Raw genomic sequence first — 20,991 nt, forward strand, 5'->3', positions numbered from 1 at the left:
TGATATCAGCTGAATGAATTGTTAGTAGCGTTTCGGGTAATAATAGTATTAAAACATATTTTGAGAAATATTGGAAGGATATCAACCAAAATGGTGACCCTTTTAATTAAAGCTGATAGTATTCAGAATACTACAGTGCATATCAACGGTGATTGACCATATAACCGGTAAAGTACAGTGGAATTCAATAGACTCCCTTTTCAGGTGYTCAAATCTTCAACTAACATTACAAAAGATTTCCAATGCAAAATCATATCTTTGTTTTCTGGGGGACACCTTTAAAACCTATTATAAACTGGGTGGTTCGAGCCCTCAATGCCGATTGGCTGACAAACGTGGTATGGTCCCAAAAATATTTTTACTGCTCTAATAACATTGGTAACCAGTTTATAATAGCAATAAGGCACCTCGGGGGTTTGTGGTATATTTCCAATATACCACGGCTAAGGGCTGTATCTAGGCACTCAGCGTTGCGTGCGCATAAGAACAGTCATTAGCTGTGGTATATTGGCCATATACCACACCCCCTCTGGCCTTATTGGTTAAATATAGTGCTATTCAGTTCAGTGTGTCATTGATCAAGGTTGGGGCTGAAAATAGAGGGCTTCTAAGATAGATTCATGTTGGTTCCATCCAGTACTGTGCAAGGCTGAAGGATACCCAAAGCCAACGGCTCCTCTACTCCACAGAAAGAAAARCCATGCTGAGTAGGCGAGGGAAAATAATGGAATTTGCCAGACTCCTCTGGCCTCGCTGAGGTTGAGATGGGCAGGTGGAGGGGTGAGAGTGAGGCTGAGGGTGAGGGCAGGTTAAGGCCTTACCTTCCTGGACTGCCTGGAAAGGGTTGTTCCCATCCACAAACTCCACAGAGATGGTGATCTTCTCGGTCTCCAGGATCTCGTTGTTGAGGTTGAGGTCCGCCACGGCCATGCGGAACACCTCGTCATCCTTCCTGGCAGACTCATCAAAGATGGCCCCTATGGCGGGAGAGGGGGAGAAGGAGAGAGCGAGAGAAGGAGAGAGACGGGGGGTACAAAGAGAGAAGGAGAGAGAAAGAAGGAAAGCGGGAGGAAGGACAATGATGAGGGATCATCGTGACTAAGGAAAGAATCAAGCGAGCCTCTTAGGTCTCATACTGTATATGTAACTACAATCAATAGAAATCAATAGAACCAATAGAAATCAAAAGAACCAATAGAACCAATAGAAATCAATGGAAGCAATAGAAATCAAAATAACCAATAGAAATCAATGGAACCAATATACACTACCATTCAAAAGTTTGGAGTCACTTAGAAATGTCCTTGTTTTGTTGTAAATTACTATTGTAGCTGGAAATATCTGAATATCTACATAGGCGTACAGAGGCCCAAATCAGCAACCATCACTCCTGTGTTACAATGGCAYGCTGTGTTAGCTAATCCAAGTTGATCATTTTAAAAGGCTAATTGATCATTAGAAAATCATTTTGCAATTATGTTAGCACAGCTGAAAACTGCTTTTCTGATTAAAGAAGCAATAAAACTGGCCATCTTTAGACTAGTTAGACTTTAGACTAGTTGAGTATCTGGAGCATCAGCATTTGTGGGTTCAATTACAGGCTCAAAATGGCCAGAAACAAAGAACTTTCTTCTGAAACTCGTAARTCTATTCTTGTTCTGAGAAATGAAGGCTATTCCATGCGAGAAATTGCCAAGAAACTGAAGATCTCATACAACGCTGTCTACTACTCCCTTCACAGAACAGCACAAACTGGCTCTAACCAGAATAGAAAGAGGAGTGGGAGGCCTCGGTGCACAACTGAGCAAAAGGACAAGTTCATTAGAGTGTCTAGTTTGAGAAACAGACGTATCACAAGTCCTAAACTGGCAGCATCATTAAATAGTACCCGCAAAATACCAGTCACAACGTCAACAGTGAAGAAGTGATTCCGGGATGTGCTGTGTTCTTTTGCTCATCTTAATCTTTTCTTTTTATTGGCCAGTCTGAGATATGGCTTTTTCTTTGCAACTCTGCCTAGAAGGCCAGTATCCCGGAGTCGCCTCTTCACTGTTGACGTTGAGAGGAAAAGGAAAGTATGCCAGAGTCAATGGATGGATACAATACAGGAAACAAACCACCTACATGGTGCAGGAATCTAAATAAATCCGGCAGATTACCACCTGCAGCTTTTATATATATATATATATACTGTATATATCTTCTTCTGGCCATGCATTTCCTCTGGTTGTTGCCTGCAGCAAGTAACTGTTTAAAACTGCTCACTGAAGCAATGCTAAATGCATTTTGCTGACCATTTAGAAATAGATGGTGTGTATGATACGGATTGGTGATTCATACAGTAAACTAACCAATTTGGAGCTATGCTCACATTTTGGGGCCGAGTGCAGGTCAGTGTGATATTTGTTCACACTCTTCGCTGACCTATCAGATTATCAAGTAAATGGTGCTAGAAGGACCGTGGGAAACTACATCGACGTTTGAAACAGAAATTACAGCAATACAGGTAACATCCATTATGAACTCTAAAACACATTGAAGGACAAAGTCAGTCCTTGTATTTGTATTTATTACGGACAGCCATTAGTTCCTGCCAAGGCAGCAGCTACTCTTCCTGGGGTACAAACAAGATTAAGGCGATTACATCACAAAATAAAACAGTACACAACAGTACACATCACACAACACATTATTACACACTACTCTACCCCAACATATCTATAACACAACAGATTATTACACACCACTCTACCACTACATATCTACAATACAACACATTATTACACACTACTCTACCACAACATACAGTATCTACATAACAAAATCCATAATACAGCAATATAACAATAACTCAATGTACTTGTGTGTAGATTCCATGTGTTAGCATGTGTGTGCGTACGTGTGTGTGCCTGTGTGTGTTTGTGTGTGGAGTTTTATCTGTTTTATTTTAAATCTGATTTTACTGTTTGCATGAGTTACTTGATGTGGAGTAATGTTCAATGTAGTCATGGCTCTATGTCAGGGGTGGGCAGCTCCCGTCCTCGGGGGCCTGATTGGTGTCACACTTTTTCATCCATCCCTAGCAAACTGATTAATCAAATTACATTCTAAACTGAAGATCATGATTAGGTGATTATTGGAGTCAGGTGTGTTAGCTGGGGCCTGGGGCCAAACTGTGACACCAATCAAGCCCCCGAGGACTGGAATTGCCCAACCCTGCTCTATATAGTACTGTGTGCTTCCCATAGTTTGTTATGCACATGGGGACTGTGAATAGTCCTCTGGTGGCATGTCTTGTGGGGTATGCATGGGTGTCTGAGCTGTGTGCTAGTCGTTTAAACAGACAGCTCGGTGCTTTAAACACGTCAATACCTCTCATAAACACAAATAGTGACGCAGTCAATCTCTCCTCTACTTTGAGCCAGGAGAGATTGACATGTATTTTATTGATGTTACCTCTTGGTGTACATTTACAGGCCAGCCGTGCTGCTCTGTTCTGAGCCAGCTGTAATTTGCAGTAATGTCCCTCTTTGTGGCACTTCATGATATAACTGGGCATCAGTCCAAGTGAGACCGAAATAGGGTGACTTGTTTTGTTGATAGCAAAGTCAAGAAAGCAGAGCAGTGCTATGTTATTGACAGACCTCTCCCCATCTTAGCTCCCGTTGAATCAATATTTTTATGACTAAGCAGTTTAGTCTCCTGAACTTGGTCAATTTCCACATTATTCAATAAAATATTTAGTTGAGGTTTAGGGTTTAGTGAATGATTTGTCCCAAATACAATATTTTAACTTTTTTAAATATTTAGGACTAGCTTATTTCTTGCCACCCATTCTGAAACTGACTGCAGATCTTTGTTAAGTGTTGCAGTGATTTCACTTGTTGTGGTAGCTGAAGTGTATAGTGTTGAGTCATTAGCATACATAGACACACAGGCTATACTAAGTGCCAGTGGCAGGTCATTAKTAAAGATTGAAAAAAGTAAGGGGCCTAGAGTGCTGCCCTGGGGAATGCCTGACACTACCTGGATTATGTTGGAGAGGCTTCCATTAAAGACCACCCTCTCGATCCACGATATAGCAGGGGAGGTAAAGCTATAACACATACGTTTTTCCAGCAGCACATTATGATTGATAATGTTATAAGCTGSACTGAAGTCTAACAAAACAGCTCCCAGAATCTTCTTATTATAATTTTCTTTCAGCCAATCATCAGTCATTTGTGTAAGTGTTGTGCATGTTGAATGCCCTTCCCTATAAGCATGCTGAAAGTATGTTGTTCATCTGTTTACTGTGAAATAGCATTGCATCTGGTCAAATAATGTTTTTCTCCAAAAGTTTACTAAGGGTTGGTAACAAGCTGATTGGTCGGCTGTTTCAGACAGTAAAGAGTGCTTTGCTATTCTTGGGTAGAGGAATGACTTTTGCTTCCCTCCAGGCCTGAGGGCACACACTTTTCTGTAGGCTTAGATTGCAGAGAGTGGCAATATAGTTTGCTATCATCCTCAGTCATTTTCCATCCAAATTGTCAGACCCAGATGGCTTGTCATTGTTGACAGACAACAATATTTTTTCACCTCTTCCACACTCACTTTACGGAATTCAAAATTATAACGCTTGTCTTTCATAATTAAGTCAGTTACGCATGTTCAGAATTTGTTCTTGGCATCTCATGCCTAAGTTTGCTAATCTTGCCAATGAAAACATCATGAAAGTAGTTGGCAATATCAGTGAGTTTTGTGATGAATGAGCCATCTGATTCAATGAATGATGGAGCTCTGTTTGCCTTTTTGCCCAAAATGTCATTTAACGTGTTCCAAAGCTTTTTCTATTATCACTTTATATCAATTTATCTTTGTTTCATAGTGTAGTTTCTTCTTTTTGTTTAGTKTAGTCACAAGCTTTCTCAATTTACAGTACCTTTGCCAATGGGCTGTGCAGCCAGACTTATTTGCTATTCCTTTTGCCTAATCCCTCTCAAACATACCATTTTTCAAATCCTCATCAATCCAWGGKGCTTTAACAGTTTTACAGTAATTTTCTTAATGGGTGCATGCTTATTAGTAATTGGAATAAGCAATTTAATAAATGCGTCAAGTGCAGCGTCTGATTGATCCTCATTACACAGCACAGACCAGCAAATATTCTTTACATCTTTAACATCGGGGCTCCCGAGTGGCGCAGCGGTCTAAGGCACTGCATCTGTGTGCTAGAGGCATCACTACAGACCCTGGTTCGATTCCAGACTATATCACAACCGGCCATGATTGGGAGTCCCATAGGGCGGTGCACAATGTGGCCGGGGTAGGCCGTCATTGTAAATAACAACTTGTTCCTAACTGACTTGCCTAGTTATATAAAAATACATGTAAAAATATGAATCACTACAAAACCTCTTGTATGATCTCCTATACACTATATTAGGCCCATGGAACTTTGGTTTTCCTAGATATGGCAACTATATGGCTACTATATTATGATCACTACATCCGATGGATGTGGATGCTGCTTTAAAGCAGATTTCTGCAGCATTAGTAAAGATGTGAGCAATACACGTGAATGATTTCATTCCTGTGCTGGTTTGAAAAAACGCTGGTAGGTTGACTGATAACCTGAACCAGGTTGCAGGCACTGGTTCCAATGGGAAGCTTTTTCTTGAGTTGACAGCTTGATGAAAGCCAGTCAATATTTAGGTCACCCAGAAAATATACCTCTCTGTTGATATCAAATACATTATCAAGCATTTCACACATATTATCCAGATACTGACTGTTAACACTTGGTGATCTATAGCAGCTTCCCACCAGAATGGGCTTTAGGTGAGGCAGATGAACCTGTAGTCATATTACTTCAACAGTATTTGACATGAGATCCTCTCTAAGCTTTACAGAAATATGATTCTGAATATAAACAGCAACACCACCCCCATTGGCATTCCTGTCTCTTCTGTAGATGTATTGCTACCACTGTAAGTATTATAAGAGAGTTTCAGAGATTGTCAGTATATGAATGTTATCTGTTACTAGCAAGTTATCGATTTCATGAAAGTTATAGGCGCTCATTTTCTGCACCTATAAATTGATGCCACCTTTTTGCACCTGAAGTCCACCTGACTGCTGATGCTTCATACCCCGTGAGTGTAGGGTCCACTTAACTACCTTAAACACATCAAGTGACTGTAGAATTGTTTGGTGCGTTGTCTTGTTTTACTTGTCTTGTTTAACTTGTTTTTACTTTCTTATGGAGTAAATGTTCTTAAACGCCGTGCAATATCAATGAGAAAAGACCAACAAAAGCACAGAGCGGCAACAAATGTTACTGTTACAACAACAATGGTTTCAACAACAACAGCAGCTCCAACAACAACAGAAGCACCAACAACAACCCCATCTGCTCCTACAACCACAGCTGCACCAACGACAACCACAGCTCCACCTACAACCACAGCTGCACCAACGACAACCACAGCTCCACCTACAACCACAGCTGCACCAACGACAACCACAGCTCCACCTACAACCACAGCTGCACCAACGACAACCACAGCTCCACCTACAACCACAGCTGCACCAACGACAACCACAGCTCCACCTACAACCACAGCTGCACCAACGACAACCACAGCTCCACCTACAACCACAGCTGCACCAACGACAACCACAGCTCCACCTACAACCACAGCTGCACCCACCACCACCACAGCTCCACCTACAACCACAGCTGCACCAACGACAACCACAGCTCCACCTACAACCACAGCTGCACCAACGACAACCACAGCTCCACCTACAACCACAGCTCCACCTACAGCGACGGTATTAAAATACCAGACACATTCCTTCATCTATTAAGATTATATTATTGATGAGGCTCGTGGTTTAGGGTGAATCTAAAGAAACATTTTCCACAATGCTACTAAGATCTAAAAACAGAACAAAGAATAGAATACCTATCCATTTGAGAGCCACAGGCCTATACCTTGCAACAATATCAGTTAAATCAAATGTAATTCATCACATACTTCATTAACAAACGATGTAGACTATCAGTGAAACGCTTACTTACAGGCCCTTCTCAACAATGCAGAGAAAAAGTAAATAGAGAAATAATAGAAAAGTACTGTGATGTACTGGGCCATAGGCACTACCTACTGTAGTGCCTTGTGTTCGGAATCCAAGCAGTTAAGAAATATCAAGTGGTGATGCAGCCAATCAAGATGCTCTCAATGGTGCTGTATAACTTTTTTAGGATATGAGGGCACATGCCAAATCTTTTCAGCCTCCTGGGGAGGAACAGGTGTTGTCGTGCCCTCTTCATGACTGTGTTGGTGTGTGTGGACCATGATAGATCCTTTGTGATGTGGACACTGAGGAACTTGAAGCTCTCGACCCACCCTCCAATAAAGCCCCATCGATGTGAATAGGGGCGTGCCCGGCCCTCCTTTTCCTGTAGTCCACGATCAGCTCCTTTGTCTTGCTGGCGTTGAGGGAGAGGCTGTTGTCCTGGAACCACACTGTCAGGTCTCTGAACTCCTCTCTATAGGCTGCCTCATTGTAATCGGTGAATAGGCCTACCACCATTGTGTTGTCAGCAAACTTAATGATGGTATTGGAGTTGTGTGCGGCCACACAGTCATGGGTGAACATGGAGTACAGGAGGGAGCTAAGCACACAACTCTGAGGGCCCCTATGTTGCCTACCCTCACCACCTGGGGGCGGCCCATCAGGAAGTCCAGGAGCAGGTTGCAGAGGGAAGTGTTCAGTCCCAGGGTCCTTAGCTTGGTGATGAGCTTGGAGGGTACTATGGTGTTGAACGCTGAGCTGTTGTCAATGAACAGCACTACAGTGCAGTGAAAAAGTATTTGCCCCTTCTGATTTTTTATATTAAATGTTATCAGATCTTCAACCATAAGCTAATATTAGATAAAAGGAATATGAGTTTACAAACAACCCCCCAAAATGTATACTTATTTTATTTATTGAATTAACAAAGTTATGCAACACCCAATGCCCCTATGTGAAAAAGTAATTGCCCCCTTACACTCAATAACTGGTTCTGCCACCCTTAGCTGCAAAGATTGCAACCAAACACTTCCTGTAGTTGTTGATCAGTCTCGCTGTGGAGGAATTTTGGCCAACTCTTCCATGCAGAACTGCTTTAACTCAGCGACATTTGTGGGTTTTCAAGTATGAACTACTCGTTGCAGGTCCTGCCACAACATCTTTTTTGAGATTAGGTCTGGACTTTGACTAGGCCATTCCAAAACTTCAAATTTGTTGCTTTTTAACCATTTTCATCTAGACTTGATTGTGTGTTTTGGATCATTGTCTTGCTGCATGACCCAGATGCACTTTAGTTTCAGCTCACAGACAGATGGCCTGACATTCTGATACAGAGCAGAATTTATGGTTCCTTCTATTAAGGCAAGTCGTCCAGGTCCTGAGGCAGCAAAGCATCCCCAAACCATCACACTACTACCACCATGCTTGACCGTTGGTATGAGGTTCTTACTGTGGAATCCACTGTTTGGTTTTCGACAGACATTATGGGACCCATCTCATCCAAAACATTGACGCAATTTTGTCAAAAGCACCTGGAAGCACCTGGATGCTCATCAAGACAGAAGAGTCAAAAGTATAACTTTTTGGATGACATAGGTTAGAGTTATGGTCAGATTTGCCAAATGGAGGGCGAATCTGTGTTTCTGTGTGTGTAGTAAAGGTGATCTAGAGGTGTTTTGCATCTAGTTGCACAGGTGACATGCTGGTAGAAATTTTGGCAAAACAGCTTTCAGTTTCCCTGCATTAAAATCACCGGCCACTAGAAGCGCCGCCTCTGAACATTTTCTTGCTTACTTATGACCTCATACAGCTCGTTGAATGCGGTCTTAGAGCCAGCATCGGTTTGTGGTGGTAAATAGATAGCTACAAAAAAATATAGATGAAAACTCTAAATAGTATAGTCTACAGATTATAATGAGGTATTCTAACTCCGGCGAGTAGAACTTTGAGACTTCCTTAATATTAAGGAGTTGTTAACAAAAAGACACCTACTCCCTTCTGTTCTGCCGATGCATAGAAAAACAAGCTAGATGTAYAGTATATTATCCATGTCCTTCATCAGCCACGACTCTGAGAATCATAGGATATTCCARTTCTTCAGGTCCTGTTGATAGGATAATCTCGAACGGCGCTCATCCATTTGTTTTCCAGTGATTGTAAGTTTGTCAGTAGAACGGAGGGTAGAGGCGGTTTACGTACTMCCAGACTTAGTTTTGTCAGGGTGCCGACACGTCGACCTCTCTTACTCCGCCTTCTTCTTATCCAAGTCTCAGGGATTAGGGCCTGTTCCAGGTTGAGCAGTATGTCCCGAGCSTCCGACTCGTTCAAGTAGAAATCTTCATCCAAATGAAGGTTAGTGATCGCTGTTCTGATGTCTAGAAGMTCTTTTCGGTCATAGGAAAAGATGGCGGAAACATTATGTACAACCAAAAGTTAAGCTCAGCAAAAAAATATATAATCAAATAGCAAAATTGGTCAGGAGCCCGTAAAACGACTGCTATCCATTGCAGCGCCATTCTGGGTGTCATATGTCATTGATCCCTCTGTGATTGTGGTGTTATGTCTCACTGTTTGTATAGTAGTATGATCATTCTACTATTAAATATCAGAGTTTACAGGGATATGATCAAACGACAGCCTGGTAAAAACAATGACTTCAAAGCCCTGCGAACACCGTCAGGACTTTTACAAGACACATCTCCCTCCCAACCATCAGCAATGCAATCACTTTGTCTCCAATCCTCTGCAAACACATAATAATAGCTCTTTTATCTAGGCCCCGGAACTGAGTTGCCATAGAAACAAATTTCAAGGAGGAGGCTTTAAAACACACTAAAGTAATTGTCAAGTGTTTCCAGATTTCTATGAAATATGACCTATAATTAATTACAATACGAGTAAAATAGTTTTTCTTACAAAAAGTGTTAATTAAGTATGTTAAAAAGCAGCTTTTCTGTGTTGGAATTGAGTGGGCGTACCCAACAATGAGTATGAGCATGAGCTCCTGAGTTGGGAAAATCTTGTGCAATACACCGACGCATGTCTTATATTCAAGATCCTAAATGGCCTGGCTCCCCCTCCACTCAGTAGATCCACAAGGTCTGCCATGAGAGGTGACTGTATAGTTCCCTTAAGGAAAAGCACCTTTAGTAAATCCGCTTTCTCTGTGAGAGCTTCCCATGTCTGGAATACACTGCCATCAGACACACATAATGGCACCACATATCACACTTTCACAAAATGCATGAAGACATGGCTAAAGGTCAATCAGATTTGTGAACATAATCCCTAGCTGTGTATTGCCGCTTTCCATGTTGTCTGTTGTCTTACGCTTGTGAGGTGTGGAAACACTTTGTTGCTTTTCTGATTTTTGTCTTGCTGCTTTTTGTTCTATGTTGCTCTGTCTGTATGCTACGTCTTGCTTGTCCTATGTTGCTCTGTCTGTATGCTATGTCTTGCTTGTCCTATGTTGCTCTGTCTGTATGGCTACGTCAAATCAAATCAAAGTCAAATCAAATTTTTTAGTCACATACACATGGTTAAGCAGATTGTTAATGCGAGTGTGCGAAATGCTTGTGCTCTAGTTCCGACAATGCAGTAATAACCAACAGTAATCTAACCTAACAATTCCACACTACTACCTTACACACACACACAAGTGTAAAGGCGATAAAGAATATGTACAATAAAGATATATGAATGAGTGGTGGTACAGAACGGCTGGCAGATGCAGTAGATGGAATAGAGTACGGTATATACGTATGAGATGAGTACTGTAGGGTATGTAAACATAAAGTGGCCATAGTTTAAAGTGGCTAGTGGTACATGTATTGCATAAGATGGCAAGATGCAGTTAGATGATATAGCAGTACAGTATGATACATATGAGATGGTAATGTAGGGGTATTAAACATTGCTATTAAGTGGCATTCTTTACAGTGAGCTAGTGGTACATTTTTACCATAATTTCATCAATTCCCATTTTCTAACAGTGGCTGGAGTTGAGTCAGTATGTTGGCAGCGGCCGCTAAATGTTAGTGTGGTGGCTGTTTAACAGTCTGATGGCCTTGAGATTAGAAGCTGTTTTCAGTCTCTCCGGTCCTGCTTTGATGCACCTGTTACTGACCTCGCTTCGTGGATGATAGCGGGGTGAACAGCAGCTGGCTTAGGGTGGTTGTTGTCGCTTGATGATCTTTATGGCCTTCCTGTGACATCGGGTGTGTAGGTTGCCTGGAGGCAGGTAGTTTCCCTGGGTGATGCTTCTGAGACCCTCACTTACCCTCGGAGAGCCTTACGGTTGTGGCGGAAGCAGTTGCCGTACCAGGCGGTGATACAGCCCGACGGATGCTCTCGATTGTGCATCTGTAGAAGTTTGTGAGTGCTTTTCTGCGTGAACAAGCCGAATTCTTCAGCCTCCTGGGTTGAAGAGGCCGCTGCTGCCGGCTTCTTCACCACGTGTCTGTGTGGTTGACCAATTCAGTTTGTCCGTGATTCTACCCGAGGAACTCTAAAAACTTTCCACCTCTCCGACTATGACCCGTCGATGTGGATAGGGGGGTGCTCCTCTGCTGTTTCCTGAATGTCCACAATCATCTCCTTTTGTTTTTGTGACGCGTTGACGTATGAGGTTATTTTCCTGACACCACACCCGAGCGGCCCTCACCTCCTCCCTGTAAGGCCGTTCTCGTTGTTGGATGATCAATGCCTACCACTGTAGTGTCCATCGCCGAAACTTGGATGATTGTAGTTGGAGGCGTGCATGGCCACGCAAGTCGTGGCGTGAACAGGGGAGTACAGTGAAGAGGGCTCAGAACGCACCCTTGTGGGCCCCAGTGTTGAGGAATCACGGGTGGAATGTTGTGACCTACCTCACCACCTGGGGGCGGCCCTCAGGAAGTCCAGGACGCAGTTGCAGGGGGTGTTCAGCCCAGGGTCTCGAGCTTGTGACGAGTTTGGAGGGTACTATGGTGTTAAAGCTGAGCTGTAATCATGAACGCATTCTCACATGGGTTATTCCTCTTGTCCAGATGGGTTAGGTCAGTGTGCAGTGTGGTTGCGATTGCGTCGCTGTGGAACCTATTGGGTCGGTAACAAATTGGAGTGGTCTAGGGTGTCCCGGTAGGGGTGGAGGGATATGGTTTCTTGACTAGTCTCTCAAAGCACTTCCATGATGACGGAAGGAGTGCTACGGGGCGGTCAGTCGCTTTAGCTCAGTTACCTTAGCTTTCTTGGGAACAGAACAATGGTGCCTCGTTGAAGGCATGTGGGATACAGCAGACTGGGATAAGGATTGATTGAATATGTCGCTCAAACACACCAGCCAGCTGGTCTGCGCATGCTCTGAGGAGCAGGCTGGGAATGCCGTCTGGGCCTGCAGCCCTTTGCAGGCGTTAACACGTTTAAATGTTTTACTCACCTGCGGTGTTTGCAGTTGACAGGAATGAGCCCGCAGGTTTGGATAGGGGGCGTGTCAGTGGCACTGTTTGTCCTCAAAGCGGGCAACAAAATGTTTGCCTGTCTGGGAGCAAAGACATCCTGCGTCCTCGACGGGGCTTGGTTTTCTTTTTGTAATCTCCGTGATTGACTGTACGTCTTCTTTACGTGGCAAGATATCCTGATCCTCGACGGCGGCTGTTTTTTTTTTTTGTAATCGTGATTGATGTACGTCTTGCTTGTCCTATGTTGCTCTGTCTGTATGCTACGTCTTGCTTGTCCTATGTTGCTCTGCGTGTGCTCAGTGCTCAATGGTTGTCTATATTGTAATTGTTTTTAATAACCTGCCCAGGGACTGCGGTTGAAAATTAGCCCGGTTGGCTTAAACCGGCACTTTTACTGAAACATTGATTAATGTGCACTGTCCCTGTAAAAATAAAATAAAGTCAACTCAACAACAGAATGGTGTGAACGTATACCGGTCAATAAAAATATTCATGCGAATAGACCGCTGATTGATCAGCTCATCCTCCTCAGGAGGATGACATCATCCTCTTTGAGGAAATAGCAAGTACTTTGAAATGGTCTGTTTGAGATACAAGTTTGAGGTGGGGTTTCTTCTCCAATTTATGCTTTGGCCACAAATACAAGTATAGGACAAGTCAACCACATTATTTGGGTTTGAATATGAGTTAATTATGAGTTGGGTACGAATATGAGTTAACAGAATACCAACTTTTAAAAGTGAGATTTTCACTGGACAGTTCCTTTAATAAAGCACATCTTACCTGTGGCAGTATTTTATGGTAAAGAGTACCTCTAAACCCAGCAGCTATTCAAACGGTTCAATAATGAAAACATATGAAGGGAATTCATTTACTTGTGGGCGTGAGCTCACCCATATATTCACAACAAATTATTAATCAAAATATTATGAATAATCAACAAACCGTTTCCAAACATACAAATGTAATGTAAATGTAAAGGTGTTCGAATACCATGAATTTTAAATTAAATAACTAAAAAATAACTTTCTAATGACATTCAATCACGCCTTAATCAGTGAGCTTAATCATTTGTCTCATAATGTTCCTCAGCTGGGCAATAACAAGTGATTTTACATCAAATCTTAGATCTGTGACCAGATACTTGTTGCATACCAAGGGATTTATCAAGGGATGGCAYACCATACTGGACTGTGCACACTGGCACCTGATAGCAGCTGCAAACATACAGGTAAGTGCCAAAATAAAGGAAACACCAACATAGTGTCTTAATAGGGCTTTGGGCCACCACGAACCATCAGAACAGCATCAAGTGTTTTCCTTTATTTTGGCAGTTACCAGTACATAGCATATAGCAACACAGTGAGAAGAAGGGCAAAGCCCCACTGTGAACATCATGGCCATTGTCACATTGATGAATGTCTCTCAAGAGAAGAAAAAGTGAAGAGGATTATTTTTCTTTCAATCCACTTCCCAAAGGAAGTCTAGGTTTGTGTGTGTGTGTGTGCACATGTCCTTCATGGTTCGTGTGCACGTGTGCGTGCATGAGTGCGCATTTGTACTTGCGTCCATGTCTGTGCGTGTGTGTGACGTGTGTATTGTGTGTGTGTGTGTGTGTGTGTGTGTGTGTGTGTGTGTGTGTGTGTGTGTGTGTGGGTGTGTGTGTGTGTGTGTGTGTGTGTGTGTGTGTGTGTGTGTGTTGTGTGTGTGTGTGTGTGTGTGGTGTGTGTGTGTGCGTGTGTGTGCGTGTGTGTGTGTGTGTGTGGACATAGGCCTGGGTGACTGTGCTGGCTGTTGATGTGCAGGGCAGCAGAGCATACTGATTTTCAAGCAGACTTCCTCCTGCTCTAAACTCTGCTCCACCATGGCCCCCTTGGATTGTGAGGAAAAGGCAAATGTCACAACATTAATCAGAGGAGAGAATAAAGACATTGAGTGTAGCTTTACGTGCCAAGGGCAACATGGCGCAAATGCACAATACATAATCACTGCTATTTCCACAACATCGCTCCAATACAACAGCTTTTGAATTGGAATTGGTTCAAGTTAAGAGAAATCGATTTGGGAATGCTAAACCATGTATTTGATATTCACTTCATGTTGTTGTTTACTCTGACTTCCTGATAAATATCCAGTTAGACCAATAACRTCTCCAGGAAGCTGCTGTCTTCCCTTTATAAAACACCACTAACCATTTGCCCTTTACTCTGTTGAACAAAAAACATCTGCATGGAAAGAAAGGGGATAGCTGCCAGCCAAAAGTAAATGAAATACACAATGAGAGAATCAACATGAGTTCCCTTTCAACTGCAGCAAAACACCAACACTTCTAGCACTATTATGTCGTATAGTCAATAGAGCAGGCTTAATTAGCTTGTGGCTTTACACCAAATCATTTAGGATTAATGAGCGATTGTCTGAACGGGAAGGATTTCACTTGCAATAAGGAGTGATGGAGTGTGAAGGAAGCTGGTTCCATCCTGAAATGTCACTCACAGGGTTAGACATGGAACCCGACTGGCAGCCCTGTCCTTTCCAGACCATTTAGATGACTACTGGACCAGCAGTGGAGTAGGAAAAGAGGCGTGTCGCATGCTGTCCAAACAGAGGCGAGATTCAGAAGGTTATTTATATGGTGGCAAAAAGAATGAAGAATTATTAACTCTAATTGTATATCCTTCCTGTTTAAGCTATATACTGTACTGTATATACTTCTTGTTTAGGYTATATACTGTATATACTTCCTGATTAGGCTATATACTGTATATCCGTCCTGTTTAAGCTATATACTGTACTGTATATACTTCCTGTTTAGGCTATATAGTGTATATCCTTCCTGTTTAGGCTATATACTGTATATCCTTCCTGTTAGGCTATATACTGCATATACTTCCTGTTTAGTCTATATACAGTATATACTTCCTGTTTAGACTATATACTGCATATACTTCCTGTTTAGGCTATATACTGCATATACTTACTGTTTAGGCTATATATTGTATATCCTTCCTGTTTAGGCTATATACGTATAGCCTAAACAGGAAGGGATCATACAATATATAGCCTTAAACAGTAAGTATATGCAGTATATAGCCTAAACAGGATATATGCAGTATTAGCCTAACAAGGAATATGTACAGTATACTAGCCCTAAACAGAAGTATTATGACCAGTATATCAGCCGAAACAGGAAGGATATACAATATATACCTAAACAGGAAGCATATACAGATATATATCCTAAACAGGAGTTATATGCAGTATATTAAGCCTAAAAGGAAGGATGTACAGTATATAGCCTAAACAGAGTATATGCCGTATATAGCCTAAAACAGGAGATATACAATATATAGCCATAAACAGTAAGTATATGCAGTATATAGCCTAACCAGGAAGTATCATCGCAGTTATAGTCTAAACAGGAGTATATACTGATATATAGACTAACAGAAGTATATCATATATAGGCCTAACAGGGAAGATATAACAGTAATATACCTAAACAGAAGGATATACACATATAGCCTACACAGAAGTATATACAGTACAGTATATGCTTAAAGGACATATACAGTATATAGCCTAATCAGGAAGTTATATACATACTATACGCTAAACAAAAGTATATACAGTACAGTATATAGCTTACAACAGGAAGGATATACAATTTAGAGTTTATTCTTCATTTTTTTGCCACCATATATAAATAACCTTCTGAATTCGCCTCTGTCTTGGACAGCATGCGACACGCCTCTTTTCCTACTCCACTTCTGTCCAGTATCATCATAAATGTCTGGAAAGGACAGAGGCCTCGTCGGTTCCAGTCTACCCTGTGATGACTATTTCAGGATGAACCAGGCTTCCTTTCACACTCCATCATCTTATTGCAAAGTGAATCCTTCCGTGTCAGACAAATCGCTCATTAACCTAAATACTTGTGAAAGCACAAGCTAAATTACTGCTCTATTGACGAACACATAATAGTGCTAAAGTGTTGGGTTTTGCTGCATTGAAAGGGAACTCATGTTGGTCTCTCTGGTATTTCATTTACTTTTGTGGCAGCTATCCCTTCTTCCATGCAGTGTTTTTTGTTCAACAGAGTAAAGGGCAAATGGTTAGTGGTGTTGAAAAGGAAGACAGCAGCTTCTGGAACGTTATTTGTCTAATGGATACTTTATCAGAAGTCAGAGTAAACAACAACATGAAGTGAAAATACAATACATGGTTTAGCATTCCCAATCGATTTCTCTTAACTTGAACCCAATTCAATTCAAAAGCTGTTGTATTGGGCGGAGTTGTGGAATAGCAGTGATTTGTATTGTGCATTGCTCCATGTTGCCCTTGACGTTAAGCTACACTCATGGTCTTTATTCTCTCCTCTGATTAATGTTGCTGACATTTCCTTTTCCTCACAAGTCCAAGGGGCCTGTGGAGCAAGGTTCTAGGCAGGAGAAGTCTGCTTGAAAATCAGTATGCTCTGCTGCCTGCACATCAACAGCCAGCACAGTAGCCCAGGCCTATGTCCCACCACACACACAACGACACAGCGCAAACACACCACACACGCACACACACCACAACACACACACACAACGAGACACACACACACACACACACACAGCACACACACACACACACACACCCACACACACACCACACACACACACACACACGACACCACACACACAACACACACAATACACACGTCACACACACGCGACAGAGCATGTGACGGCAAGTACACAATGCGCATACACTGCACGCACACGTGCACAACGAACATGAAGGACAGTGTGCACACACACACAACAAACTAGACTTCCTATGGGAAGTGGATTTGAAGAAAGAAATAATCCTCTTCACTTTTTCTCTTGAGACAGACATTCATCAAGATACAATGGCCATGTATGTTCACAGTGGGGCTTTGCCCTTCTTCTCACTGGTTGCTATATGCTATGTACTGTACACTGCCAAAAGAAAGGAAAACACTTATGCTGTTCTGATGGTTCCGTGGTGCCAAAGCCCTGATTAAGACCTATGTTGGTGTTTCCTTATTTTGGCATTCCTGTATGTTTGCAGCTGCTATTCAGTGCCAGTGTGCACAGTCCAGTATGGATATGCCATCCCTGATAATCCCTTGGTATTGCAACAAGTATCTGGTCAAGATCTAGATTTGATTTCAATATCACTTTTATTGCCCAGCTGCAGGAACTTATGAGACAAATGATTAAGCTCACTTGATTAAGGCAGTGATTGAAGGTCATTAGAAAGTTATTTTTTTAGTTAATGTTATTTAAAATCATGAATATTCGAAACACCTTTACATTTACATTACATTTGTATGTTTGAACGGTTTGTTGACTTATTCATAATATTTTGAATTAATTAATTTGTTTGAATACATATGGGGTAAGCTCACGCCCACAAGTAAATGACATTCCCTTCATATGTTTTCACTTATTGACCGTTTGAATAGCTCGCTGGTTTGAGGTACTCTTTACCAAAATACTTGCCACAGGTAGAGATGTGCTTTTATTTAAAGGAACTGTCCAGTGAAAATCTCACTTTTTAAAAGTTGGTAGTCTTAAACTCATTTCGTACCCAACTCATTAAATTCAACTATATTCAAACCCAAAGATGTGGTTGACTTGTCCTATACTTGTATTGTGCCAAAGATAAATTGGAGAAGAAACCCACCTAAACTGGTATCTCAAACAGACCATTTCAAAGTACGTGCTAATTTCCTCAAAGGGATGATGTTCAATCCTCCGGAGGCGGATGAGCTGATCAATCAGCGTCATATTCGTATAATATTTTTATTACCGGTATTACTTCACACCATTTCTGTTGTTGAGGGGACTTTATTTTATTTTTACAGCACATGACAGTGCACATTTAATCAATGTGTTCAGTAAAAGTGGCCGGTTTAAGGCCAACCTGGCGTAATTTTTCAACGCCAGTCCCTGGGCAGGTTATTAAAAACAATTACAATATAGACAACCATTGAACACTTGAGCCACGCAGAGCAACATAGGACAAGCAAGACGTAGCATACAGACAGCAGCAACATAGACAGCAAGACGTAGCTCAGGACGGCAACCATAGGACAGCGAAACGTGCATACAGACAGAGCAAACATATAGGACAACGCAAGACATAGCATACAGACGAGCACACATAGGACAAGCAAGAGTAGCATACAGGACAGATAGCAACATAGGACAAGCAACGACATAGCATACAGACAGAGCAACAATAGGACAAGCAAGACGTAGCATTACAGACAGAGCACATAGAACAAAGCAGCAGACAAAATCAGAACAGCAACAAAGTGTTTCACACCTCACAACTGTAAGACAACAGACAACATGGAAAGCGCAATCACAGCTTAGGATTATGCTTCACAGATCTGATTGACCTTAGCCATCGTCTTCATGGCATGTTTGTGAAAGTTGATATGTGTGCCTTATGTGTGTGTCTTGATGCAGTGTGTATTCAACATCGGGAGCCATCTTCACAGAGAATGCGGATTTACTAAAGCTGCTGTTCTTAAGGGGAATATACAGTCACCTCTCATGGCAGGACCTTGTGATCTACTGAGTGAGAGGGCCAGGCCATTTAGGATCTTGAATTATAAGACATGCATCGGATGTATTGCACAAAGATTTTCCCAACTCAGGAGCTCGATGCTTCATATCATTGTTTGGGTACGCGCCAATCAATTCCAACACAGAAAAGCTGCTTTTAACATACTTATTACACTTTTTGTAAGAAAAACTATTTTTAACTCGTATTGTAATTAATTATAGGTCATATTTCATAGAAATCTGGATAAACCACTTGACAATTACTTTTAGTGTGTTTTAAACCTCCTCCTTGAAATTTGTCTCTAGGGCAAACCATGTTCCGGGGCCTAGATAAAAGAGCTATTATTATCGTGTTTGCAGGATTTGGGAGACAATGATTGCATGCTGAATGGTTAGGAGAGAGATGTGTTTTGTAAAAGTCCTTGACGGTGTTGAGCTTGAAAGTCATTGTTTTTTACCAGGCTGTTGTCTTATTCATATCCCTGTAACTCCTATATTTAATAGTAGATGATCTATACTATAACAAAACAGTGAGCACATAACACCACATCACAGATGGCATCAATGACATATTTGTACACCAGAATGGCGCTGCAAATGAGATAGCAGTCGACTTTTACGGGCTTCCTGACAATTTTGCATTTGATGTATATATTTTTTTGGCTAGCTGTAACTTTTGGATTGTACATAATGTTTTCCGCATCGTTTCCTAATGACCGAAAAGAGCTTCTAGACATCAGAACAGCGATCACTAACCTTCAGATGAAGATTGCTAACTGAACGAGGTCGGACCTCGGGACATACTGCTCCAACCTGGAAAAGGCCTGAATCCCTGAGACGTTGGATAAGAAGAAGGCGAGTTAGAGAGGTCGACGTTCGGCACCGTGACAAAACTAGTCTGGAGTACGGTAACGCCTTACCCTTCCGTACTTACTGACAAACTTTACAATCACTGGAAAAATGGAAATGAGCGCCGTTCGTGATAACTATCAACAGACCTGGAAGAATGGAATATCCTATGATTCTCAGAGTCGTGGCTGATGAAAGACATGGATATAATTACTATACATCTAGCCTTGTTTTTTCTATGCATCGGCAGAACAGAAGGGAGTAGGTGTCTTTTTGTTAACAACTCCTTAATATTAAGGAAGTCTCAAGTTCTACTCGCCGGAGTTAGAATACTCGATTCTATAATCTGTATAGACATATCATATTTAGAGTTTTCATCTATATTTTTTTTGTAGCTATCATATTTACCACCAAAACCGATGCTGGCTAGTAAGACCGCAATTCAACGAGCTGTATGAGGTCATACGTCAAGCAAGAAAATGTTTTCAGGAGCGGCGCGTTCTAGTGGCCGGTATTTAATGCAGGCGAACACTGAAATGCTGTTTTGACCAAAATTCTACCAGCATGTTCACCTGTGCAACTAGATGCAAAACAACCTCTTAGATCACCTTACTACACACACAGAAAACAACAGATTCGCCCTCCATTGGGCAAATCTACCATAACTCTAACCGTATGTCATCCAAAATATACTTTTGCACTCTTCTGTCTTCGGATGAGTCCAGTGCTTCCAGTGCTTCTTGACGAAAATTGCTCATGTTTTGATGAGATGTCCCATAATGTCTGTCGAAAAACCAACGTGGATTCACATGTAAGAACTCTACCAACGCAGTCAAGCCTGGTGTAGTTAGTGTGATGGTTTGGAGATTGTTTGCTGCCATCAGGACCTGGACGACTTGCCTTAATAAAGGACCATAAATTCTGCTCTGTATCAGAATGTCAGGCCATCTGTCTGTGGAGCTGAAACATAAAGGGCATGCTGGTCATGCAGGCAAGACAATGATCCAAAAACACAACAATAACGTCTAGATGAAATGGTTAAAAAGCAACAAATT

At 41.8% G+C, this 20,991-nt stretch overlaps 1 protein-coding gene across 1 annotated transcript in view; it reads right to left on the bottom strand.

Moving 5' to 3' along the window:
* Window positions 1-20,991, bottom strand: part of LOC111974661 (glutamate receptor ionotropic, delta-2-like) — a 741,584-nt gene that overhangs the window by 639,997 nt on the left and 80,596 nt on the right. The window contains 1 exon segment of the mRNA XM_024002565.2: window positions 822-977. Coding sequence (XP_023858333.1) covers window positions 822-977 — 156 coding nt within the window.

The sequence above is a fragment of the Salvelinus sp. IW2-2015 genome, linkage group LG15 (assembly GCF_002910315.2).
Source record: "Salvelinus sp. IW2-2015 linkage group LG15, ASM291031v2, whole genome shotgun sequence".
Classification (NCBI taxonomy): domain Eukaryota; kingdom Metazoa; phylum Chordata; class Actinopteri; order Salmoniformes; family Salmonidae; genus Salvelinus; species Salvelinus sp. IW2-2015.